The following is a 26,273-nucleotide window of genomic DNA, read 5'->3' as shown; positions in this document are numbered from 1 at the left end:
CAACACCCAGCATCCTTCCAACACCCAGCATCCCTCCAACACCCAGCATCCTTCCAGCACCCAGCATCCCTGCAGCACCCAGCATCCCTCCGACACCCAGCATCCTTCCAGCACCCAGCATCCTTCCAGCACCCAGCATCCTTCCAGCACCCAGCATCCCTCCGACACCCAGCATCCTTCCAACACCAAGCATCCTTCCAGCACCCAGCATCCTTCCAGCACCCAGCATCCTCCCAGCACCCGTTCTCTGTCTCCCTCTGACATATTCCATGTTCTCCTCAAATGGGCCCAAGCTCAGCTGAGCCTTTCTTCCACTTCCTTTCTATTTTGGGCTTAAAATCACTCCCAGATGTAAGGCTGGAGGGAAAAGGAAGAGAGAAAGCTCTCTCATGTGGGTAGCAAAGTAATCATCCCCCACCGGTTTCTTCCATCATTTTCACATGTGTTAATTACAGGCACTGCAGCCCTGTGCTGAGGCAGCCTGCACCCACCCACTTAATCTTGGGTGGGCATCTGGTCCCACCTCCCTCTCTGGCTTGAAAGGGGACAAGCCAGAATGCTTCCACCTTCACCACTGCATCTCAGATCTCCCTTCCCACAGCCAGCACTGTGGGAGTACCTGGAGACATCACCAGCAGAGAGGGAAGGTCCCTAAAGTCAGCTGTGGTTTTAGAGCCGAGTTGCCTGCCCACCTGATGTCCCTCCCCTGTTGGAACTGACAGCAAGGGGGCCAACAAAGCCCAGCTTTCATTTTTATTGCAGGCTTCCAGCTTTACATCAGCCAAAACCTCAAGCCACATCCTCTGTTACTTCTTTGTCCCCTTCACCCAATGCCCAATTAACACCTCGTTAAAGAGCATATGTGCAGAGGCATTTCCTTCTGTTGTACCAGAGACCACCTGCCTACCTTGGGATCTGCTGATACCAACCAGCTGCTCTGGCTCTTGCAACCTACTTTCTGACTCTTTTTTTTTATTATTATTTTTAATGGGAAGGTGACCATTCAGTCCACATCTCTCTCTTTAACTGTGAGCAGAAGCATTGGTAGGGCTTGGGGGATGCATGTGGTTGGCAAGGAGACTTTGAGCTTTTTGCCATGCCAAGAGCCACGGTTTAGCACCAAACTTACTACAGTTAGAGAATGGTTGGACTCAATCTTAAAATGATTCTATGGACAGCTTGGCAGAGCCAAGGGACCAAGCCCCAGGGGCTTTGCAAATATGCCTGTGGTCCTGGTGCGAGACCTGGTGCTGCAGCTGAGGCCAGTGCAGGCTCAGCCAATGACTGGGACAGAGAGAAATTAAGAATTGTGAGAAATCCTTTCCAGTGAGGGTGGTGAAACACTGGAACAGATTACCCAGGGAGTCTGTGGATGCCTCCTCCCTGGAGATGTTCAAGGCCAGGCTGGATGAGGCTGGTGGGAGGTGTCCCTGCCCATGGCAGTGGAGTTGGAGCTGGATGATCTTTAAGCTCTCCTCCAACCCAAACCATTCTGTGATTCTATGATGCTTCTATGATTGTAACATATTGTCATGAGGAGCAATTTCTTCACTGTGAGGGTCACAGAGCACTGGTACAGGCTGCCCAGAGAGGTTGTGGAGTCTCCTCTAGAGACTTTCAAGATCCATCTGGATGCATTCCTGTGTGACTTGTGCTGGATTCTATGGTCCTACTCCAGCAGGGGGGGTTGGACTGGGTGATCTGCCAACCCCAAACATCCTGTGTGATCTGTGATTCCCCTGGATTTCACTTTGATTTTCAGAGCAGGGGAGGGCTGGGTGATTTGTTCCTTTTACATGGAAAATTGTGTGCTTCACTATGTCTGAAAGTCCCAGCCAAGAGTTGCATTTCATCTGCCCAACCTTCTGGTCTGCATGGAGAACCAGAATCCTTCTGGGACCATTGGAGCAGCCTTCAGCGTGTCCCTAGCTGTAGGACCACCCTGCAGACAGCCCAGTGGTGTAGGATGTTTGGGGAGGGAGAATGTTCCTACTTAAAATCCATGACCCAAGTCAAGAAGGAGTGGCTTGAGTTGAGAGTCCTATCTCTCCAGGGAAGCTCTTAACCACAGAGGTCACAGCAAAAGAGGCCTTTGACCCCATGGCTGGTTTAGAGCTGCTGTGCACTGGATCTTTGAGCTCTGCAACAAGTGAAGAGGACAGCCTCTGCTTTTCACATCTCTGCTCTGGGCTTTTGTATTCCATCCCTCAACCATCAATGTTGGGTGGAGTCAGAAGAGGGCTTTGAGATGCATCCATTGATATGGACATGCAGAGGTACTTCCCTTTCATGGCTCTCTAAACCATGGGAGATGGGTGTGTGGACTTTTGCAGGCAGCTTCTGCTTCTCCAAGAAGCCTTCTGAGGATCTTGAAGGTCTTTTCCAACCTGGTTACTTCTGTGATTCTGTGACCTCTTCCTACACACCTACTCTCATCAGCACTTGGACTTCAAGCCTGGCTTTGAAGCAGGCTGATAGAGCCCTGGCAGCTCAGTAGCCAGGTGGAAGGTGTGAGGTGGCAGCTCTCATGGCTCTTCTGTCAGAGCAGTAGAGGATGGAGTCTCGTGGACTCCTGACTGCATGTCCCATCTTGAACTGGTCCTACAGGACATCTCCATGGCCAAGGAAAGGACTTCAGCAAATGTTACATCCTTGAGAGGACAGCTTGGCCACCAAGGCCCCAAGAGAACTCAGCTGTGGTGATGGGGTGCTAAGGACTGGTGTGTGCACAGAGGCCAGTTCTGTCACCAGAAAGCATGACTTCATTTGCTATTTCAGACTCCCTTCTTCATGCAAGCAGGAGCAGGGCCAGGGGTGCAGCTAATTGACTTAAGAAGGAGCCTTTTTGGAGCAGGTTTGTTTTGCATCTGGCTCAGCTTCCTCATCTGCTTCATCAGGCAGCCACATAAACAAGAGGGAAAGGAGCAGTGCCAGGAAAGAAAAGTGTTGGTGTGAGAAGAGCTCCTGATGTTACCTGTGAAGGTCTGAGGTTTTGAAAACCGAAGATGACTTATCCCCTCCTTGCCTTCTCTCCATGCTCCCAAGCAGCCTCACTTTATACCAAGAGGTGTGGACACCACCTTAGTGCTCTCCTGCCATCACCCTTCTCCCAAGCCCATCCTTGTGCATCAGGCACCATCTGGCACCAAGGACTGCTTGGATCCTGGTGGGATTTCAGCCCAGCCTTGCACCACTCCACTCCATAATCATCACTGCTCTGTGTTTTCAGAAGCAGTGAGGGAATTTAGGGCTCCTTGAGTTGTTTGTATTTTTAGTTTTCAGCCCTTTTATTTGTTTGGTTTTGGATAAAAATCTCATGTAAGCTGGCATCAAGGTCTGGTGGGACTGCAGCCCTCATTCTTGGGAGTTGATGCAGAGGGATACCCAACACCTCACCTCCCATCTCAAAGGAGAGTCTGTGACAGAGCCAAGCTTGGGATCTCATCTCCTTCCTCTTCAGCCAGGGCACAAGCCACAAACCACATTTCCTTTTGTCCTGGAATTAAAGGTGAAGGCCACAAGGCTTCAAATCCAGGTGGATAGAAATGGGTGAAAATCTTTGGTCCAAACCCATTTGATCAAAACTCAAAACTCTCATCCTTTAAAGGCTCTCTCTTTAAAGCCCCCAGTTTTGTTCTGAAAGGAGGAAAACACATCTGAGGCTTCCTGTAGAGCAATGGCTACCTGTGTCCTACTCCTCTTTTGTCTCACCACTAGGGCCAGTTCTTTTCCTGGTATAAACTGGAAGGTTCCCAGTTAGCTTCGTGAGGGCACTGATTTATCTGATTCACAGCATGGTGGGGCTGGAAGAGACCTCTGGAGATCATCCAGTCCTATCCCTGCTAAACAGGGCACCCACAGCAGCTTGCCCAGGATCACAGTGCCCAGGGGGGATTTGGAATCTCTCCAGAGAAGGAGACTCCACAACCTCTTTGGGGTAGGCCTCCAGCACCCTCACACCAAAGAATTTTTGCCTCCTGTTCACTTGGAACCTCCTGGGTTCCAGTTTCTGCCCCGTGTCCTGGGCACCACTGAGCAGAGTCTGGCCCCAGCCTCTTGCCCCCCATGCTCCCTTTAGCTCTTGCTGAGCATTGCTCAGCTCCCCTCTGGGGCTGCTCTCCTCCAGGCTCTCAGCCCCAGGGCTCTCAGCCTTTGCTCCTCACAGAGCTGCTCCACACCCCTCAGCAGCTTCCCAACATCCACTGGATTCTCTCCAGCAGTTCCCTGTCTCTCTTGAGCTCAGAACTGGACCCAGCAGACCAGCTCTGGCCTCAGTAGGGCAGAGCAGAGGGCAAGGAGAGCCTCCCTTGACCTGCTGGCCACACTTGTCTGGAAGTTCCCCAGGAGCTCATTGGCCTTCTTGGCCCTGAGGGCACACTATTGCCCCTTCTAAGCCTTCTTCAGCAATAATCATCGAATCCTAAAGGCTGGCAAAGACCTTCAAGCTCCTTGAGTCCAGCTGTTAACCCAACACTGCCAAGCCCACCACTAAATCCTGTCCTTCAGTGCCACATCTACATGCTGCTTGAACACTTCCAGAGAAGGTGATTGCACCACTGAATGAATCACTGTTTATGTCTAAAAACGCCAAATTCCCTTTTTTTATTTTTTCTTGCCCACTCTAAAAATGTTAACTTTTAGTTTTATGCTAGCTAGTGAGGGATGGAGTTTCCTCCTGTTCCCCTAGCATCATCTGTCCCCTGCCCACCTCCCAGGTATGTCTCTGAGCCTGTGGAACTACCCTGGGCTCTGATCCACAGGGGAACAGCCTCACAGGACAGGGCTGAGCCAGTTCACATATCCCTGCCCCAGGATATGTGCATTATTCAAGGCCAGGTGGGATGAAGCCTTGAGCTGCCTGGGCTGGTGGAAGCTGTCCCTGTCCATGCCAGGGGTGGGGTTGGAACTAGATGGTCTTTAAGGTCCCTTCCAACCCAACCCTTCTATTATTCTATGATCTGACCACTTTTGCCCTAAGGCATTGAGGGATCATGACCCAAAACATTAAGAACCAAAAAAAAAAAAAAACCACCAAAACCTGCCCTCACAAACCTTTGGCTTCCTTTCCTCTTTAAGCTAGGTTGTTTTGTTTGTTTGTTTGCTTGTTGGTTTGGGTTTTTTTCCTTTTATTCTTCATTTTTTTTCTTCTCTCCTTTTTAATTTAAATGTAGTGTCTCCATAAAAGCCTTTTGGAAAGCACAGGAAACCCTAAAATTTCTCTGCTACGTATGTCAATATTACATTTCAGCCATGGTGGGCAGCCTGATGCCATCCCAAAGCTAAACCTGGAAGGGGATGAAGTGAAATTCCCAGCCATGAGCCATCAGATGTGATTTTTATTATGATTATTTTATTTTTCTTTATTTTATTTTTCTCTATTTTATTTACCTTTTTGTTGTTGTTGTTGTTCCACCCATGAATTAAAAGCTTGTCCTTCCCTGGTTTGGAAAAGGAGATGGGACATTTTGTGGGGGGAGAAAAGAGAGATTTTTTTTTTTTTTTTTATTGCATAAACCTGTTATTAGCAAAGCCCATGGGCAAAGCTTTCTCTTTTCTCTCAGGTCCTAGGTGTTGCCTCAGGATGCCTTGGTTTTCAAGTAATTTCCTTTATTTGCTGGGAAAAGTGGATGGGTTTAGTTGAGAAGCTCTGCCTGTGTTTACCAAAGGTGTGGGGGTGGTGCATCTGAGTTTTTAGCTCCATTGTCCCTAAAGGACCTATAGGTCCCTAAAGGTCCTGGACCCAAGTTTAAGGTCTCTCTGGAAAAGACTCTAGATGTGACCTCAGTAGGGCAGAGTAGAGGAAGAGGAGGATCTCTCTTGACTTGCTGGCCACACTGTTTTTCATGCCCCCCAGGAGACCATTTGGCTTTGCTGGCTAAAAGGAGAGCACATTGCTGGCTCCTGGTGAACTTCTCATCCACCAGCACTCCCAGCTCCTTCTCCTTGGAGCTGCACAGCCAGCTTTGAAATGCATCCACAACTCCATACAAAGGCACTGACCCTCCAAACCTCCCTTTCTTTCCCCCTCCTGTCCCAAAATGCTGGGTTATTTTCTGCTTTTTTTATTTTTTTCTGGTTGTTCCTCCCTGCCTGCTTCCAATCCACCAAATGTCCTTCCCGTAATGGAGTGACCACAATCACACACCCTGTTCCAAATGTGGTCACCCTGGTGCCTTGCACAGTGCCAGAGCAAGTTGGGCTGATTTATATTCCATACCCCTAGATAAACACCTCCAGACCTTGTTTGCATTTATCCAGCTGCCAAGAAGCCTCCCAGATGGTTTTAATGTGTTCTCCACATGCCTGTACCACTCGCACAGGGATCGGGATTGAGACTGGAGGGAAGGAAAGGAGGGAGGAGGCAGAGGGAAAAGAAGCAGCAGGAAAAGGATAATCCTCATTGCACCTTGAGGATACAGTCTGGGGTAGTCCTCACTGCACCTTGAGGATACAGCCTGAGGTAGTCCTCATTGCACCCTGAGGATACAGCCTGAGGTAGTCCTCACTGCACCTTGAGGATACAGCCTGGGGTAGTCCTCATTGCACCCTGAGGATACAGTCTCAGGTATTGGAAGGCAGCCCTAAAGTCCCCCCAGAATCTTCTCTGCTCCAGGTTGAACACCCCCAGCTCCCTCAGCCTGTCCTCATAGCAGAGGTGTTCCAACCCTTGGATCATCTTTGTGGCCTCCTCTGTGCAGTGATAGGACAAGAGGAAATGGTCTCAAGTTGCTCCAGGGAAGGTTACAACTCCCTTAAGGGAGGATGGAGCCAGGTGGGGCTTGGTCTCTTCTCCCAAGGAACAAGTGACAGGACAAGAGAAAAGGGCTTCAAATTGCCCCAGGGGAGGTTTAGGTCGGACATGAGGAACACTTTTGCTTCCCAAAAAAGGATTGTCAAGACCTGGCCCAGGCTGCCCAGGGCAGTGGTGGAGTCCATGCCCCTAGAGGGATTTTAAAGCTGTGGAGATGTGGTGCTGAGGGCCATGGTTTGGTGGTGCCCTGGCAGTGCTGGGTTAAGGGTTGGACTCCATGATCCTGTTCTGGGATTGCAGATGTGTGTTTGTGGATACTTACAGCATGAGCAGCATGTGCTCAGCAGATACTTTCCCACATTAACATTTTCTGGACTGATATTGTCCAGAAATTAAACTAAATAAATCAACTTTGAAGTGATGCTTGGCCTCTGCAAGCTGTTCTGAAGGTCTTACAGGAAGGGGAAGGTTTTTTCTCTCAATCTGCCAATTTTGTTCTCCTCAATGTTGTTTCTTCACAGCATTCAGTTTACCCAAATTTATTTATTTTCCCCAAAGAATTGATTTTATTTTAAGGACAACCACTCGGAGGGCTACACAAAATATTTATTTACTTTCTTGTCTGCAAAAAAACCCCAAACAAACAAACAAACAACCCCAACCCTTAGAGACAATAACATTTTATCCTAATCCAAACTTTGGGGGGTATTTTTTTCACCCTTCAGAGAGCTGACAACATAAATAAATTGGATTTCAGAGTATAAGGAATCCTGCAATATACTAAGCCAAAGGGAAGGGCTTTCCCAATATCCATGAAGAGGAAATCCAGGGTTATTCTTCCTCTAATTTCACTGGAAGCAGAGAAAATGCAATAAACTTCTTCCTCCTTTTTACTACAGCAATGCTGAGGACTTAGGGTGGTGAGACACTGGAACAGGTTGCCCAGGGAAAATGTGGATGCCCCCTCACTGGAAGTGGTCAAGGTCAGGTCTTTGAGCAACTTGGGCTAGTGGAAGGTGTCCCTGCCCATGGCAGGGGGGTGGAACTGGATGATCTTTAAGGTCCCTTCCCACCCAAACCATTCTGTGATTCATTTTGGGTTAGGAAGGATCAATGAGCTCAAAGAGATAAAAGAGTTCCCAGGATCTTTGCATTCCCAAGGCAGTGGGGCTCATGTGGTTCCTCCACCTGTCCCTTCTCCTTCTGCTCCTTGGCTGCAAACCTGTGACTGAGCAAAGGGCAGAAATCCAAGAGTGAGGAAGCAGGTTGGGAAAGCTGGGAAAACTCCCCCCTTGCACGCTGTGCTTGGCAGGAGATGAGTGGTCAATCAGTGTGTGTGCACTGCCAGGCAATTAGCATGGGCAGGCCTCCAAATCCATCAGTGCATGACCTGCATCTCACCCCAGCATGACATCACAGGGAAACAGAGAGCTGGGATGGGTGAAGTCATAGAGGAAAAGAATCTCATGGGAGGGAAAGATGAAAAACTGTAGGAAATAGAAATTCCATCAGGTCATTACTCAGGACAAGTCATGAAATTAGAGTCACAGAATGGGTTGGGAGGGACGTTCCAGGTCACCCAGTCCAACCCCAAAGCAGTCAGCAGGGACATCTGCACCTACAGCAGGTTGCTCAGAGCCCCAGAAAATATTACCTGGAGTGGTTCCAGGGATGGGGAAGCTACCTCCTTCCCCAGCAACCTGGCCCAGTGTTCCCCCACCCTCACAGTAAAGAATATCTTCCTAAGGTCCAGTCTCAACCTACCCTTCTTTAGTTTAAAACCAAAGGACACAATAATTGTGCTTGGAAAAGACCTTCAAGCTCACTGAGTCCAACTGTTAACCCAGCACTACCAGGTCACCACTGAACCATGTCCCTCAACACCATGGCTTCATGGTTTTGAAACCCCTCCAGGGATGGGGACTCCACTACTGCCCTAGGCAGCCTGGGCCAGGCCTTTGACACCCAGAAGGGGAAGAAATTGTTCCTCTTGTCCAACCTGAACCTCCACTGGGGCAGCCTGAGGCCATTTCCTCTGGTCCTGTCACTTGTTCCTTTGGTGAAGAGATGGATCCCCAGCCCTATTTATGGCTAGAAATACTTCCACAGTTGTCTCTAGGTTCTTTCTAGTCTTAGTGGTACTTAAACCCTCACTGCAGTTTGGGCATAGAAGGACATCTGAGAAATCAGGGAAGCATTATGATAGATCATGGGACTGGTAGACCTAGAGAAGGAGTTAAAATTGCATCAAACCTTGAATTAATGGCCTGTAGGTGTCAACTCACAGCTAATCTACTCTGTGGGCATGGGGACCTTTCATGGAAGCCTGAACTGCCTCCTTGGTAGACCAGGCTCAAATTCATGCTACCCTATCAAGGTTATACCCAGCAAAACTCTTGGGCATCTCCAGGCTGCCCATCACTCCAGAGTCAGGAATGCTCCTGTTCTCCATTCTCCTCTCCTCCTGCCCCATTTTCCTGTTTTCCAGCTCACAAGGGAAAGCAACTTTCCTGACCCATGGATCCCTCTCAGCCATTATCTCATGTCTGACCTTCTCCTTCTGAAATACAGCCTGGGAGAAGCTGCAACTCCTGGAGCTAGACACTGAGAAGAAAATTGCAGTGATGCCTAAGAGCAACTTCCTTAAACTGAGTCCTCTCCAAAGAGTGGAGCCTCAGTGTCACCCCTGCAGCTCCAGTGACTCCTCTTTCTCTTTGTGTCTCCTCCACAGATGGCTTTTGTCTTCCTGAGTGGGATGGCATTGTGTGCTGGCCTGAAGGTGTGCCAGGCAAAGTGGTGGCTATGCCATGTCCAGAGTATATCTATGACTTCAACCACAAAGGTAGGTGTTCTCCTCAGTGCCAACACAGCCTGACAAGCCCCAGCAAGGGACACCCAAAATTAGAAGTCCTGCACCAGTCCAGCTGAGGGATTGACCTGCTGGAAAGCAGCTCCAAAGTGAAGGACCTGAGAGTGCTGGTGGACAAGAAGTTGCTCGTAAGCCAACAGTGTGCCCTCATGGCCAAGAAGGCCAATGGGCTCCTGGGGAGCTTTCAGACAAGTGTGGCCAGCAGGTCAAAGGAGGTTTTCTTTGTCCTCTACTCTGCCCTGGCCTACTGGGTCCACTTCTGGACTCTTCATTTCAAGAGAGACAGGGAACTGCTGGAGAGAGTCCAGTGGAGGCTGGGAAGCTGCTGAGGGGCCTGGAGCAGCTCTGTGAGGAGCAAAGGCTGAGAGCCCTGGGGCTGAGAGCCTGGAGGAGAGCAGCCCCAGAGGGGAGCTGAGCAATGCTCAGCAACAGCTAAAGGGAGCATGGGGGGCAAGAGGCTGGGGCCAGACTCTGCTCAGTGGTGCCCAGGGACAGCACAAGGGGCAATGGGCACAAACTGGAAGCCAGCAGGTTCCACCTGAACAGGAGGAGAAAGTTCTTTGGTGTGAGGGTGCTGGAGGCCTGTGCCAGGCTGCCCAGAGAGGTTGTGGAGTCTCCTTGTGTGGAGAGATTCCAAACCCCCCTGGGCATTGTGCTCCTGGGCAAGCTGCTGTGGGTGCCCTGCTTTAGCAGGGGTTGGACTGGCTGAGCTCCAGAGGTCCCTTCCAAGCCTCACCATGCTGGGATTCAGTGATTATTGTTTTCATGCTGAAAGAAACTTTCTGGTTTAACCTAACCAACAAGCAGTGTCCCACCTGCCCCTCCCAGTCTGCACTGGGACATTCTGAACATCTATTCCTCCCAAGAGGGCAGCCCTGCAGTGTTACAAACCTGATGCCACAAAGCTCTGTGTCACATCAGAAGCCTTCAAGATACTCCTCCAATTTATATTCTTCCCAAGTTTGTTCATTGCAAGCCCTTAATGCCTTGCCCAGCCCCCTGTGGTGGGTATCTGAGCACCATGCTGCTAACCAGAAGATGTGAATTCCTCCCTATCTCCCTTCCCCTCAGGCAGCACATTGCTTGGCTTGCTGGTGGTGCCACGAAGTCTGGGCATGTGTTTAGAAGCAACTGAATCACACTCACTCCTCAGTGGACTTTCACAGCCAAAGCTTTCCCCTTTCTGCAGCAGAGCTCTACACCCCTAGGCTGGAACATGAGAGAATTAGGACTGCATGTTCCCAGCAGAACACTGATGCTGCTTTCAGCAGGCAGGTCAGGACTTTCCACCCTGCTTGCACACAGTCTGCCCTGCCTCTTCTATAAGGGACTGTGGTTTGAGCCAGCTTAACCTTTGGCTGATGACCTCTTACAGATGCTCTTCACATCAGAGTCCAGGAGGTCCAGGCAGTCATCCCTTTGTGCTCCATAACCCAGCATGGCATGGATTGCCACCTCTTGGCATGGATTGCCATGTCCTGGCATGGATTGCCATCTCCTGGCATGGATTGCCACCTCGTGGCATGGATTGCCAACTCATTGCATGGATTGCCACCTCACTGCTGTGCACAATCACCTAGGGTGGGAGTCAAATCAAGAGGCTTAGATGAAGAGATCTCAAGAAGCTTTCCCTTTGTACTCACAGGACAGAGAGATCTGTTCACTGGTTTCATAGGGTCATGGAATGGTTTGAGTTGAGAGGGACATTTAAAGCTTATCTAGTCCAAACCCCCTTCAGTCAACAAGGACATCTGCATCTAGAGCAGGTTGCTCAGGGCCTCATTGAACATGACCTGGAATGGTTCCAGGGATGAGGCATCTACCACTTCTCTGGGCAACCTGGGACAGGGTCTCACCACCCTCAAGGTAAACAATTTCTTCTTTATATCCAGTCTGGATCTCCCTTTTTCAGTTCCAAACCATCATCCCTTGTCCTGTCACAACAGGCCTTGCTCAGTAGTCTGTCCCCAGCTTTCTTCTTGGTCCCTTTAAGTCCTGAAAAGCCACCAGAAGTTCTGCCTGGAGCCTTCTCTTCTCCAGGCAATTCCCCTGGTTTCATCCCTGTTAACTATCATGGTACATTTTACACCCAGCTCATACAAAGATACCCCCAGACAGACATCTGGGCATGGATGCTCTCATGCAGCAGCTGGATCCCAAGCAGAAGCCTTTCCTTCTTTTCTTTCTTCCTGCTCCTGAGAAGGGTACCCATCCCAAGATGGACTGAACCTGCAAACAAAAAGCAGCACAGTGTAGACCACTCCTAGTTTTCATAGAGAGAGACCCAGCTCTGTGCTCTGGGATGGACTGTTCAAAGTTTCTCTCCTTGGTTTGGAGACCCAAATATCTCAACCTGTTATTGGCTCTCTGATGCTTCTCGGATAGAAAATTGACCAAGTTGTGGTGGAGACGGAAACTGTGCTCTTGCAGCTGAGCTTCAAAGCAGGCAGGAGGCATGGGGCTGATGGAATCCACCCTTGGAAGCAGTTTCTCTTGTTCTACCAGGTCTGGTCCTGCTTACCCTGTCTCCTTTCTGTCCCACAGGCCATGCTTATCGGCGGTGTGACCTGAACGGGAGCTGGGAGCTGGTCCCAGGCAACAACCGCACCTGGGCAAACTACAGCGAGTGTGCCAAGTTCCTCACCAACGAGACCAGGGAAAGGGTAGGCAACTGCTTTTGTGCTTGTAGCATGACCTGGTGGCATCACCCAGGGCTTGCCTAAGGGGCACTGTCTCATCTGAAGCCCTTGATGAGCTCTAGTTTGTTGCATCCTCTTGGAAACTATAGTCTGAGCTTGCTAAAGCCACATCGTGGTGCTGATGAGGAGCTCCTCAAACTTCAAGCTGTCCTCAAAGGCAGAAATTTTCCTCAAAGCCTGAAATTGTCCTCCAAACCAGCAAGGGTTCCTCCAGTTGCCATGATCCCATTTGTAAAGAGACTGTGGGGACAGCTTGAAGCAGGCTTTCAAACACTAAGAAGCAGCTGGAGGCTCTTCCATGCCATTGAGAATTCCTCTTCCCAATCATTTTGCTACCAGGTTGCAATTCCAGTGCTTATGTCCTGGTCTCTGCTAGGGGATGGACAGACAGTGAGCTAAAACCTCCTTCTGTCAGTGATGAACAGAGAACCTCTTGGTTGAGAGGTGTAAATTAAGGCTCAGAGGTTTCCTGTGGCCTGTTCATTCAAGATGGGTGGGCACCAAGTCCTTTGCTGATGCAAGTGAACATGTGAGAGCAGATCTCAGAGGAATTCTGCTCTAGCAACAATTTTGAATCAGTGGGCACCAGTCCAACATTAGGAAAGGATTTCCCTGCAGGTGGAGAGGGTTTGATGTTCTCCTGGGAATATAAAAAGGAAGGTGACTGTCTACACATCATAACTATGGGCCTTATTTTGACACAAATTCAGGTGGTTGGTCAAACAGCAGCTGGTAGAAATGTGCTGCTGCTCCTCTGGGTCTGAGCCTAACTGGGACTCTGGAGCAAGATCTCATCTCTGTAGCAACATTTGCCCAGAGGGGTTGTGGAATCTCTTTCTCTGGAGACTTTCAAGACCCATCTGAGACACATTCCTGTGTGACTCACCCAAGTGATCCTGCTTTGGCAGGGGAGTTGGATTCAATGACCTCCAGAGGTCCTTTCCAACTCCCACCATTTTGTGACTACAATCTCCCAAGCTGAGTGAATCACAGAAGGAATTCTGTACTAACATGACAGCAAAGCTGTCAGTGGTGTCACCTGAGAGGATGTGACCTGCTTGTTTTGCAGAGAGAGAGATTCCCACCCATGTGTGGCTGCTGCTCTCCTTCTGAAATTTTCACAGAATTTATCAGAAATCTCTGGTTTCTCTGTGGTGCTTGAAAGGGGTTTCAAGGAACAAGCAACAGGACAAGAGGAAAGTGACACAAGTTGCACCAGAGGAGGTTTAGGTTGGGCATGAGGAACAATTTCTTCCCCTTGAGGGTTGTCAAGCCCTGTCCCAGGCTGCCCAGGGCAGTGGTGCAGTCCCCATCCCTGGGGGGGTTTCAAAGCCATGGAGCTGTGGTGCTGAGGGCCATGGTTTAGTGGTGCCCTGGCAGTGCTGGGTTCTTGGTTGGACTCCATGGTCTTAAAGCTCTTTACCTTCCAAACCCATTCTGTGATTTGGTGATTCCCTGAGATGTCCTCCTTGGATCCAGGTTATGGAGTTGATCATTTGCAGGGAGGAGTTCTGTTCAGAGAGCTGGAGATCTACGCACAAGCTTCATGGTGGGGAGCAGGCTTGGAGACGATGCATGGTCCCTTTGGGAGAGTGTTCTTCATTATAAATCCAACCACAGCATCGTGGGGGTTTGTGCTTCTTTCTTCTCAGTGGTGGAGCACTGTGTGAATGAAGTTGTTTGATGAGGACAGATGCTGCTGGGGCAGCTACAGGCAGTAGGTCACACAGTCAAGGGACAGACAAGGATCCAGGTCCAGCTACTTGATATTGAAGTGTGTTGTCTTAGTGCTGGAGAAGGTTCAAAAGTTTGGTGGGACTCATTTGTCCCCAGCCCAGAGACTAGAAAGGAATATTTTAGCACTAGAGGTTTCTAAGAACTTTCTGGAGTAGCTGTTGGAGGCACTGAGCATCCTCCTCACACTGAGAGCTTCATTAAGGTACACAGCTTCTTTACCCCTCTGAAGTCATTGTCTCTCCTGTCCCACCTCTCTCAGACATGTACTGAGAGGGGAATCATCTGCTGCTGACCTCTCAGTCTGAGCAAATCTGCTGGCTTTTCCCTAGGGAAAGGTGCTCCTCTTGTTGAAACCTCCCAGGCTGGCAGCTAGGTCTTAGCCAAGAGCAATTAATAGGAAAAGGGTATAAAGAAGAAGAGAGTTGTCTGGTTTAAGATGTTCATTGAGGGCAAGTGTAGGATCCTGCACCTGAAAAATAATAACCCCCTGCACCACTACAGGTGAGAGGTCACCTGCAGGAAAGCAACTCGAAGGAAAGTTGCTGGGAATGCTGGTGGACAACAAGTTCCCCATGAGCCAGAAATGTGCCCTTGGGGCCAAGAAGGCCAATGGTGTCCTGGGGTGCATGAAGAAGAGTATCACCAGCAGGGTGAGGGAGGTTCTCCTGCCCCTCTACGCCACCCTAGTAAGGCTACATCTGGAATATTGGGTCCAGTTCTGGGATCCTCAGTTCAAGAGAGAGAGGGAACTGCTGGAGAAAGCTCAGTGGAGGCTGGGAAACTGCTGAAGGGCCTGGAACAGCTCTGTGAGAAGCAAAGGTTGAGAGCCCTGGGGTTGTTGAGCCTGGAGAAGAGCAGCCTGAGGCTTTCAGAGAATGAGGAAGCCTCTTCTCTCTCACACCCAAGCGTGGCTCTGAGACGCTGGTCTGAATAAAGCTTCCTTTGAGGTCTGGTGTTTTGTTCTTTTCAGAGTAACTATGTCAAGAGCTGTCAGAGTGGGGGGATGTTGGCAAGATAGAGCCATCTTCTGGAGGGAGGGATTGGTTTCTATTATTATTTCCCCTCTCTGGGGAGCAGCATCTCTGCGTCACCAGCAACAGCTGCATCCAAGCAAGGGTTTGGAAGGAGATCCGTGGGCCGACTCTGAACAGGACACCATCCCAGCAGATGTCACCAGGGGAGATTTTTAAGCAGCTACACGTTACAAAGCATTAGGGAAAACCATCTCTGTGCCTATATATAACCCCCCTGCATTGCTATCTCTAGAAATAGCCTGGAGCCCATAGATAGCTCCATCCCCATGCCTAAACAAGCGCCCATGTTGCATGCACCGTTAGAGACAGCTCTGTCAACCTCTGTCTGGTTAGGTGGGCAATTTTCTCATTTTAGCCACGGTGGGATAATTAGAAGATTGAGCAAAAAGAGCAAACAGAGAAGCCCCAGAGAGATTCTGTGTCTCCTGCTGCCTTTTTGTTCCCCCTGAGCCACATCAATAGGATTACTGCACACGGGGCAGGGAAACCACGTCCAGACGGCGGCCAAGTAGGGCAAAGCCAGCAGAGCCTGGGCAATTAACAGCTCAGAACTGCCCCCTGAGCAAAAGTTCTTGGGTTGGCTTCTAAGGCAAAAGTAGCTGGAGGAGGCTGGATTGACAGCCCTGGAGATTGAGGTCTCCTCTTTAAGCAAGAGAGCTGGTAGGCTGCTGCTGGCTACTGAAGATTCACAGAATCATAGAATCATTGAATCATGAAATCATAGAATTATAGAATCATTGAATCACAGAATCATTGAATCATTGAATCATAAAATCATGGAATCATAGAATCATTGAATCATAAAATCATAGAATTATAGAATCATTGGATCACAGAATCATAGAATCATTGAATCATAAAATCATTGAATCATAGAATCATTGGATCACAGAATCATAGAATCATAGAATTTTAGAACCCACTGAAAAGAGCCTGGCCCCTTCTTCACACCCACCCTTCAGATGTTTGTAATCAGATCCCCTCTCAGGCTGCTCTTCTCCAGGCTCAACAGCCCCAAGTCTCTCAGCCTTTCCTCATCAGACAGATGTTCCAGTCCCTAAATCATCCTTGTAGCCTCCATTGGACTTTCTTCTGTATATCCCCATCCCTCTTGAACTGGGAAGCCCAGAACTGGAGCCAGTACTCCAGATGTGGTCTCAGGGTGGAGTAGAAGGGAAGGAGAACCTCCCTTGACCTGCTGGCCACACTCTTCTTCATGCACCTCAAGATACCATTGGTCTTCTTGGTTACAAAGGCACATTGCTGTCCCATGGACAACTCACTGCCCACCAGAAGGAATCCCAGGTCCTTCTCCATGGAGCTGCTTTCCAGTGGGTCAAGCCCTAGCAGAACTGGAGGGAGCAGACCTCTTCACACAGCCTGTACTACAGCTGCAACACAAGAGGGAAAGCACAGCTGTGGTTCCACAGTTGATGGGGCCTCAAGACCCCATGCCTGGTGCTCTGATGAAGTTGTGAGTTGTTCTGCAGAGGAAAGAAGTTTTCTTCTGGACTTAGATCAGCACAGATTATCTCCCCTTTGGTGGAAGAGGGCAAATTAGGAGTCAAACCAAGCCCTGAGCACAGCATGGTAATGTAACAGCCAACTGCTGTGAGGGTCACACACCTGGAAGATGCCCAAGCCACATGGAGAGTGGAATGCAGGGACCCTCATGTGAGGCAGACACATCCACCCCATGGATGTCCGTGGTGGCTAGGTCTTGTTTATTTTGAGTTTTTCCATACGCTTGCTGAGTTCATGCAGAAGCCATCTCCAGCTTTGGTTTGGTTTCCTGCTCTCCCAAAGCCAACCAAGCTGCTGTGAAGTTTCCACCCTGAGGCCAGGTTGGTGGAAAGCTGAGATGCAAAGGGAAGCAGAGAGGAAGCCTCCCACCAAACCAAGAAGGAGGTGAAAAAGGAGATCTGGTTGCAGGTTCAGCAGGCAACACATCTGAAATAATACTTAGGTTTAGTCTACTGTCAGCCTCTGAGTTATGGCTGGAGGGAGGTGGGGAAGGCAGGGAGAGCTGGGCTGGCTCACTGGGGACATCATCTCACCTGCTGCACAGCACAGATGGCTGAGGGCTGCTGGAGCTTTGCAGTGTGTGACTAGAGAGGATGAGGGAAAGAGGTGCCTCACATCATGGAGTGGTTTGGGTTGGAAAACAGCTTTGAGATCATCAACTCCAACCACTCTATAACTCTCCCAAGGGTGGTGTCCTCACTACCACATCTCTGAAGCTTTTAAACCCCTCCAGGCACAGGGATTCCACCACTTCCCTGGGAAGCCTGTTCCAGGGTTTGAGAACCACTTTGGGGAAGAAGTTTCTTCTAATGTCTAACCTCAGCCTCCCCTGGGGCAGCTGCAGCCCATTTTGTTTCATCCTGAACAAGGCTGTACAGTGCCTGAGAGCATCACAGAGCGTGACCTAGAGAGGATGCATGGTGCATGACTTGGTGGAAAGTCATCTCACCAGCACCAAAACCAGCTCAGCCACATCAGAGGAGCTCCACCCTGCCCAGCATCCTCCGGGAGCAACCACAACTGGCTCAGCCATGTGAAGAGAAAGCCTCCAGAGCATTCTTCTGCAGGCCCTCTTGGCAAATGCAAGAGGCACAGGAGAGCTGTAAGAGTGGAAGAAAGGAGGCATTAGGTCCATCCCACACCTTCCCCATATTTGGGCCACAGAAACGATCAGAGGGCTGGAGGACCTCTCCTGAGAGGCCAGGCTGAGAGAGGTGACATTGATCAGCCTGGAGAAGAGAAGGTTTCAGAGAGACCTTCTGGTGGCCTTTCAGGACTTAAAGGAGGCCTACAGGAAAGATTGGAAGGGACTCTTCATCCAGGAGGGTAGTGACAGGATGAGAGGTGATGGTTTTAAACCAAATGAGGGGAAATTTAGATTAGCTATTAGGAAGAAATTCTTTCCTATGAGGGTGGTGAAACACTGGAGCAGGTTGTCCAAAGAAGCTATGGATTACCCATCCCTGGCAGCATTCAAGGGCAGGTTGGAAGGGGATTTGGGCATCCTGAGCTAGTGGAAAATGTCCCTGCTCACTGCAGGGGAGTTGGAGCCGGATGATCTTTAAGGTCCCTTCCAGCCCAAGCTATTCTGTGAACCTATGGTTCCTTAATTATGTAGTGCACTCTCTTGGAACCATGGAGATTCAGGTTGTGTCCATGGCTTGGCCATGCATGACCTTTGTGGTTATTCTGTGAATTATTTAAACTCCATCCATCTCAGCTCCAAAAATGGGGTTCTCAGCCATGGAGGTGGTTGTTTCAGCTGGCAGATGACTCAGTGTTTTTTACCTGGATGATCTTTCCTGATTCAGCATTGTGGTTTCCACCAGGCTGGGACCTCCCTCATGCTAGATGACGACTGAGACCTGGAATTGCCTTTAGAGGTTGTACTTTTCCTCCTGGGCAAGTCCAGGTCTCACCATCCTTGAGGACAAACACTCTTGGGAACCAGCAAGCACAAGCTGCCCTGTGCAGCCTTTTTGGAGAACCTCAACTTTTTGCTCCTGAGGTTTCCCCCAACAACCTAAGCTCCCCATCCAAAAAACCACTTTCCCTGAAGTGATCCTCATGGAGATATTGGGTGAGAATCATCTCACCTTGGTCTGCAAGCAAGCTTCCCAGCCTGTCTCCATGCATGTGTATGTCTTGGCAGTTCTTACTCCATACTCTTTCAAAAAGAGGCCCTGTGGTTCATCAGAGCAGTTAACCACAGCCTTCCAAAACCTCCTGCCAGCCAATCAGCAAACCCTTCCCAAGGCCATCACTGCCACAAGGCTGACATTGTCCCATAGGAAGGTGGATCTTTCCTGTTCCATTTCTGAATAGAGCTCAGGGCTGCTTTTGTCAAAGCCACACAAACTGCCCAGTCCTCAAGAAACCTAAAATTGGAGGAGGATTTTCATTTCTTCTTTAATTTCCACGTTGGAGGCAAAGATGGTTCTTCTTTTTTTTTTTTTTTTTAACCCTCGTTCCAGCATGGGAGTTGGAGAAGCCTGGCAGGCTTTGAAGGGAAGGTGGTTTTTGTTGGGTGGTTGGGGTTTGTTGTTTTTTTTCTCTCTCCTCTAAGGTTCTCAAATCTGCTCACATTGGCTTTTTAGTGCCTGCTGCCTCCACAGATATAAAAATATATCTCCAGCTACCTCTCAATACGCACACAGACACACGTAGATGACTCCTGGCAAGCTCACCACGTGCCCAGTGGAAACCACAAAGAAACATTCCCATATCTGGGGGGACTCTGATGTAATAGGGCTTGAGGTTTCACATTCCAGGACAGCATTTCTAGCCTCAAATCCAAAAATCAGAGCTGTCATTCAGAGCCCAGCCTTACCAATGTTATTGCAACCCAGCGGGAGGCAGGGGAGGAGGGAGCCAGGAGAAAGATGCTGAATTGGGAGGATTCTTCTGGGTTTATTTCTGATTTCAGATGGTAAAAGGCAGTAGGAGCTAGGATGGTGCAGGAGTTTTAACCCTTTTCAGGAAGTTATTCACTCAAACTTCCAGCCCCAGCACAGAATCCCAGAATGCCAGCATGGTTTGGGTTGTAAAGGGCCTCTGGACATCATCCAGTCCAACCCCTGCTCCAGCAGGGCACCCACAGCAGCTTGCCCAGGAGCACAATACTCAGGGTGAGTTTGGGATCTCTCCACACAAGGAGACTCCACAACCTCTCTGGACAGCCTGGAACAGGCCTCCAGCACCCTCACACCAAACAGTTTTCTCCTCCTGCTCAGATGGAACCTCCTGGGTTCCAGTTTGTGCCCTCTGCCCCTTGTGCTGTCCCTGGGCACCACTGAGCAGAGTCTGGCCCCAGCCTCTTGCCCCCCATGCTCCCTTTAGCTCTTGCTGAGCATTGCTCAGCTCCCCTCTGGGGCTGCTCTCCTCCAGGCTCTCAGCCCCAGGGCTCTCAGCCTTTACTCCTCACAGAGCTGCTCCAGAGCTGCCCCTCAGCAGCTTCCCATCCTGGACTCTCCCCAGCAGTTCCCTGTATCTCTGGAACTTGGGAGCCCAGAACTGGACCCAGTTCTCCATCTGTGGCCTCAGAAGGGCAGAGTAGAGAAGCAGGAGGACCTCCCTCAACCTGCTGGCCACAGCCTTCTTGGTGCCCCCCAGGAGATCTTCTTGGCCACAAGAGCACACTTCTGGCTCATGGGCAACTTATTGTCTACCAGCATTGCCAGGTCCTCCTGTGCTTTCCAACAGGTCAACCTCTCACCTGTGCTGGAGAGCACACAGAGAGAAAAAGCTCTCAGTATTTAATGGAAGGCTCTGGGTCTCTAAGTCCAACTGTAAAACACTGAGAGCCAAGAGAACTAAACCCTAGGACAGGATTAATTCCTTTGAGATCTCCTGTGACAGGCCCTTTTCCAGTGGGACTTTAGCAAGCTCCAGTTGTGTCTGGATTGGATAACCACAGTCACAGGCTGCTTTTAATTTTTCAAAAGGAAAAATAAATGCAGGTGATCTTTTTCCCATCTCCCCCAGCCAAAGTACATTCTCCCCCTGTTTTCTGGGGGGGTGGTTGACACTCCACCAGCCTGGCCATCAGTCATTAAGCAATGGTATGGCAGAGGCTTATGGCTCAGATTTACTGGGGCCAGCAAAAAAAAAAACTGCAGGTCAGTGGGGATTTTGTTCCAGCAAGAGCTGCCAAGTAATCTCTGCCTCTGGCTGATAGTTTGTTAAGCACTTTGGGTTCCTTTGGGATGAAAATGCTGCAAAGCTCAATAGGTATGGGATGAACCTAACTCCATCCCCAGGACCATTAGAAATCCCTAGCTCCCCTCAACTGTTAGGAATGATGAACATCACTTTCTGAGCTGCTCTCACAACAAAATGATGACAACAGATGTGAGAGGAGACCTTAGGGATGTTTATAAATATCTGCAGGGTGGGTGTCAAAAAGAAGGGGCCAGGACAAGGGGCATCAGACAGCAGCTGGAGCACAGGAATTGCCACCTCAACATGAGGAGAAAATCCTTTACTGTAATGGTGCTGGAGCCCTGGAGCAGGCTGCCCAGAGAGGTTATGGAGTCTTCTCCAGACACTTTCACAGGATCACAGATCCCAGGATGTTAGGGGTTGAAAGGGACCTCCAGAGATCATCCAGTCCAACCCCCCTGCCAGAGCAGGACCTGAGAATCCAGCACAGGTCACACAGGAACACATCCAGATGGGGATGGAAAGGCTCCAGAGAAGGAGACTCCACAACCTCTCTGGGCAGCCTGTTCCAGTGCTCTGTGATCCTCACAGTGAAGAAGTTCCTCCTCCTGTTGAGGTGGAACCTCCTCTGCTGCAGTTTCTATCCACTGCCCCTTGTCCTATCCCAGGGTGGTCTTCAAGGTCCCTTCCAACCCAAACCATTCTATGATCCTATGGACCAGCAATGATCAGGAAATGGGTGCAACTGAGCAGAGCCTGACCCCTCCCTCTTGACCTCCAGCCCTCAGGCATTGATGAACATTTATTCACTCCCCTCTCAGCCTTTTTCTCTCCAGACTAAAAAGCCCATCTGGATGTGTCCCTGTGTGCCCTGCCCTGGCTGACCTTGCTCTGGCAGGGAGATTGGACTCTGAATGTCCCATCCAACCCCTTCCATTCTCTGATTCCATGCTTTCCCAAGGTTTCCCAGATCTCCAGCAAGTTTGACAGCCCAGCTCTGTGCTGCTCCCAGGGCTGTAGGACACGTTCTAACGTGACCTTATTTTCTCCACCATCTCTACTGCAGGAGGTCTTTGATCGCCTCTATTTGATTTATACTGTTGGATACTCCATCTCCCTGGGATCCCTCACAGTTGCTGTCCTTATCCTGGGATACTTCAGGTAGGCGGCTCTGTTTCATACCTAAGGGAGTTTGCACTAGCCTGGAAAGCCCTTGGGGCTCTCCCCAGCACTGGAGTGGAATGAGCTTCTCCTGCAGGCCACAGGAGGTTGCAGCTGAGCTCTGAACTGTGGTAGTGTCGACCTTCTCAGGAGATGGTGGGGTGGGGTGTTTGAACTTCTTCTGCTTGCCTGCCAGAGAGTTTTCTGGGCCCTCTTTGTAGCAAATGGGAAGAGAGGTGTCTCCAAGAAGGGGCTGGTCTGCCTTGGAAGATCTCTAGGCATTTCTGTCCATATTATACCTTAGCTTTAGGGGACAGATAAGGTTTCATCAGGGAAATTCCACTCCAAACCCAAATACTCATGAAGGACAGACTAGAGAAGGGGACCTCAGCCATGTAAAAGTGCTAGACTGACTCCTCCAATCTCCCCCACCTGGTGATCCAGCTCCCTGAGGCTGGAGCCAGGTGAGGCTTGGTCTCTTCTCCCAAGGAAGAAGTGGTAGGACAAGAGGGAATGCCTCAGGTTTCCCTAGGGGAGGTTTAGCTTGGTCATTAGAAGGAACATTCAGAAGCATTCAGGTAGGAAAAGACCCTCAGGATCACCAAGTCCAACCCAGAACCCTACTCTGCAAAGTTCACCCCTAAATCATATCCCCAAGCACCACATCCAAACCACCTTTAAAGACATCCAGGCTTGGGGACTCCACCACCTCCCTGGGCAGCACATTCCAGTGCCTGACCACTCCTGCTGGGAAAAATGTTTTTTCCTAATGTTCAGTCTAAACCTACCCAGTGGAACAACGCTGATGAGAGGAGCTGGGGTACTTCAGAAGTAAGGGTGAGCCTGACCTTGTCCAACAGATGACCTGGACTACTCCAATCCTTCTCTGTCTTCTCCTGCAGGCGTTTGCACTGCACTAGAAACTACATCCACATGCACCTGTTTGTCTCCTTCATGCTGAGAGCTGTGAGCATCTTCGTGAAGGACGCAGTCTTGTACTCTGCCTCAGCTTTGGAGGAGATGGAAAGGTTCTCAGAGGAAGACTTGAAATCCATCACTGAAGCACCTCCAGCAGACAAATCACATTTTGTGAGTACCATTTTAGAAGGGGCAACAGAGGAAAGCTGATCATTTTTAGTCTGGAGAGGAGAAGGCTGAGAGGGGAGTGAATAAATGTTTATCAATATCTGAGGGCTGGGGGTCAGGAGGGAGGGGACAGGCTCTGCTCAGCTGCACCCTGGGATAGGACAAGAGGCAATGGATGGAAACTCCAGCACAGGAGGTTCCACCTCAGGAGGAGGAACTTCTTCACTGTGAGAGTCACAGAGCACTGGAACAGGCTGCCCAGAGAGGTTGTGGAGTCTCCTTCTCTGGAGACCTTCCATCCCCATCTGGATGTGTTCCTGTGTGACCTGTGCTGGATTCTCAGGTCCTGCTCTGGCAGGGGGGTTGGGCTTGATGATCTCCAGAGGTCTCTTCCAACCTCCTAACATCCTGTGAGCCTGTGATCATGAGAAAGAGGAGAGTTCATCTGCAAAAGAAAAGACGTCTACCAGGGAGAGATCTTCATTCAGTACAGTTCCCTCAGGTTCCAGCTATGGTCATCTGAGTCAGTATGGTCAACTCATCCAGACCAGTCAAGGCTACAGTGAGCCACAGCCTAAAATAAAAACTGATGTTGAAGTTCTCTCCAAAAGTATATTTTTTTTTCCCCTGCATGGAAAACTTTTGGCTATGAGTGAGGGTAGAGGGTGATTTTTTTGTGTGTAGATATCAGTCTGGAGAAGAGGAGGCTTAGGAGAGACCTTCTTGTTCTCTACAATACCTGAAAGGAGGTTGTAGTGAGGCAGGTGTTGGCCTCTTCTCCCTAGGATCAAGTGTTAGAATGAAAGGAAATGGCCTCAAATTGCAGCAGGAAAGGTTTAGGCTGGACATCAGGAACTATTTCTTTACTGAAAGAATGGTCAGGCTTTGGAACAGGCTGTTCAGGGAGGTGGTGGTGGACTCCCCATCCCTGGAGGTGTTTAAAAAGCATATGGACATGACACTTTGGGACATGGTTTAATGGCCATGGTAGTGTTGGGTGGATGATTGGACTTGATGATCTTAGAGGCCTTTTCCAACCACACAAATTCTATGATTCTGTGATTCTAAGGATGACAATTTTTAATTCACCTAATTTTTTGTTCTGTTTTACTTCCTTCTCTCTGCAAAAGAGAATGGGTGGAAATGTGTCCATATTTGATCCATACCTCTGTACATAAGACACTGGAAGAGGCTGCCTGGAGATGTTGTTCATATCCTCTCCTTGCAGGTGTTCAAGGCCAAGCTGGACAGGGCCTTGAGCAGCCTGATCTGGTGGAAGGTGTCCCTGCCCATGGCTGGGGAGGTGGAACTGGATGATCTTTAAGGTCCCTTCCAAATCAAACCCTTCCATGCTCCTATGCTATGTATACAACCTGTGCATTTTAATTTTCATTGGCAAAGGATGGGCATCAAAGGTGTGCCACCATAAAAGAATCTCCTTTTATTTCTACATTATTAACATTTAGAATCACCTAAGATCATCAAGTCCAACCATTAACCCAGCACTGCCAGATCACCAGAAAACCACGACCCTCAGCAACAGGTTTCATCCTTTCTGTTCTCCCACTGATTATTTTTTTTCCCTTGTAAAAGCCTTGCCAAAAAAAAAAAATATTATTTTTTTTCCCTTTCCTCATCTTGATATCCAGCTTGTCTTGGCAAATGTTTGCTTTCTGTAGAGCAATAATGTTAAGCCCTGTTCCTGCTGTAACCTCATCTTTCTGTGGTCATTGCAGGTGGGCTGTAAAGTAGCAGTTACCTTCTTCCTCTACTTCCTGGCAACCAATTACTACTGGATCCTGGTGGAAGGGCTCTATCTCCACAGCCTCATCTTCATGGCATTTTTCTCAGAGAAGAAGTATCTTTGGGGATTCACATTATTTGGCTGGGGTAAGTCATGGTAGCTTCTTCTAGGTCACCCGGAAGAAGCCTGTTGGAGGTTTGAAGTAGGTAGTGCATGGCCATGCATTGAGAGGAGGGGACAGAGGCAGGGTGAGCATCAGAGAGCAGTGACTCTTACATGGATGTGTTAGTTCTCCTGGGAGGCCTTTGTTCTTTCTAAATTGTGGTATTTACACTTCCAGGATCTCTGGAAGGATCAGTTCAAGCTTGGAGAGGCAGCACATCTTGCCATCCTGGCAAGTCAGCACAGGTGTGCCTGTGACAGCTGATTGTAGTGCACCCTCTGGAGCCAGCTCCCCAGATGTGGGCTGGGTAGGGCAGAGTAGAGCAGGAGAAGAACCCCTCTCAACCTGCTGGTCACACTCTTCTCCATGCACCCCTCCTGTTGAGATGGAGCCTTCTGGATTCCACTTTGTGCCTGTTGTCTCTTGTCCTGTTGCTGGGCGCCACCAGAAGGAGTCTGGCCCCATCCCCTTGACATCCAGCCTTTAGATATCGATCAGCATTGTCACCTCTTCTTAACAACCAGCCCAAAGCCCCATGCCCAGCCCCTTGCAGACCTTCAAGCCATGTTTCATGTTCTTCTCAGAAAAGGGCATTAAACTGTGCAGAGAAGACTTAAAGAGGCAATTCCCCAGAGCAAAGTCCGGCTGGGAGGGAAGCAGCTGGAAAATAATGCCATAGGTTGAAGGAGAAAAACCAAACCAACTTGCTGCTGCTCCTGAGGCAGCCAGAGCAAAACACTCCAACAGACACAGGTTCCTCTCAGTAATTCTTCCAACCAGGGCCAGAACATAATCATTTTTTCAGAGCCACCACAAAGCTGAAGTCACACCTGTCACAACAGCCATCAGCTCTCCTCCTTCCAAAGGCTTCAGGCTGCTCAGTTGAAATTCCTCTGGAATCCCTCCAGTTGCATTTGTTTCTTGGCTTTGTTTTCATTAGCATGAGAATGTCCACAGAGAGAGAGAGAGACCAGCACAGATGGATTTGTTTGGATACCTTGTGGGCACTGGGAAGGACAATCCCAATCCAAGACCCTCTGGAGTTAGTGGAAAAACTCCAGTTCCCTGCAGTGGGCACTGGATCCTGCCCATACCTCAGCCAGGAGTGGCAGGGAATGGGTGATAAATAATGATAAATAATGCTGATGTTCCACACAGAGAAAAGACAAGTCTGAGCCCAAATCTTGGTCATTTGTCCTGCCTGGAAGTTTCCAAGGGGAGCAAAAACCCTTTTGCAACATCTTATTTCCAGTCTGCTGAAGAAACCAGGACATAGAGTTGCACCTTCATGTCAGACCCAAAGATTTCAGTCCACATCCTCCCTGGCACAAGGCAGCAAAGTTC

At 49.6% G+C, this 26,273-nt stretch overlaps 1 protein-coding gene across 1 annotated transcript in view; it reads left to right on the top strand.

Annotated features, from left to right (window-relative positions):
- The window catches only part of PTH1R (parathyroid hormone 1 receptor), an 89,564-nt gene that overhangs the window by 45,246 nt on the left and 18,045 nt on the right, over window positions 1-26,273 (top strand). Inside the window, exons 3-7 of the mRNA XM_054390119.1 lie at window positions 9,483-9,593; window positions 12,165-12,283; window positions 21,842-21,936; window positions 22,839-23,025; window positions 24,759-24,912. Coding sequence (XP_054246094.1) covers window positions 9,483-9,593; window positions 12,165-12,283; window positions 21,842-21,936; window positions 22,839-23,025; window positions 24,759-24,912 — 666 coding nt within the window. The remainder of the gene's footprint in view (window positions 1-9,482; window positions 9,594-12,164; window positions 12,284-21,841; window positions 21,937-22,838; window positions 23,026-24,758; window positions 24,913-26,273) is intronic.

The sequence above is a fragment of the Indicator indicator genome, chromosome 20, assembly GCF_027791375.1.
Source record: "Indicator indicator isolate 239-I01 chromosome 20, UM_Iind_1.1, whole genome shotgun sequence".
NCBI lineage: Eukaryota > Metazoa > Chordata > Aves > Piciformes > Indicatoridae > Indicator > Indicator indicator.
The sequence above is the reverse complement of the archived record's forward strand: the minus strand, read 5'-3'. Positions and strand labels throughout refer to the sequence as shown.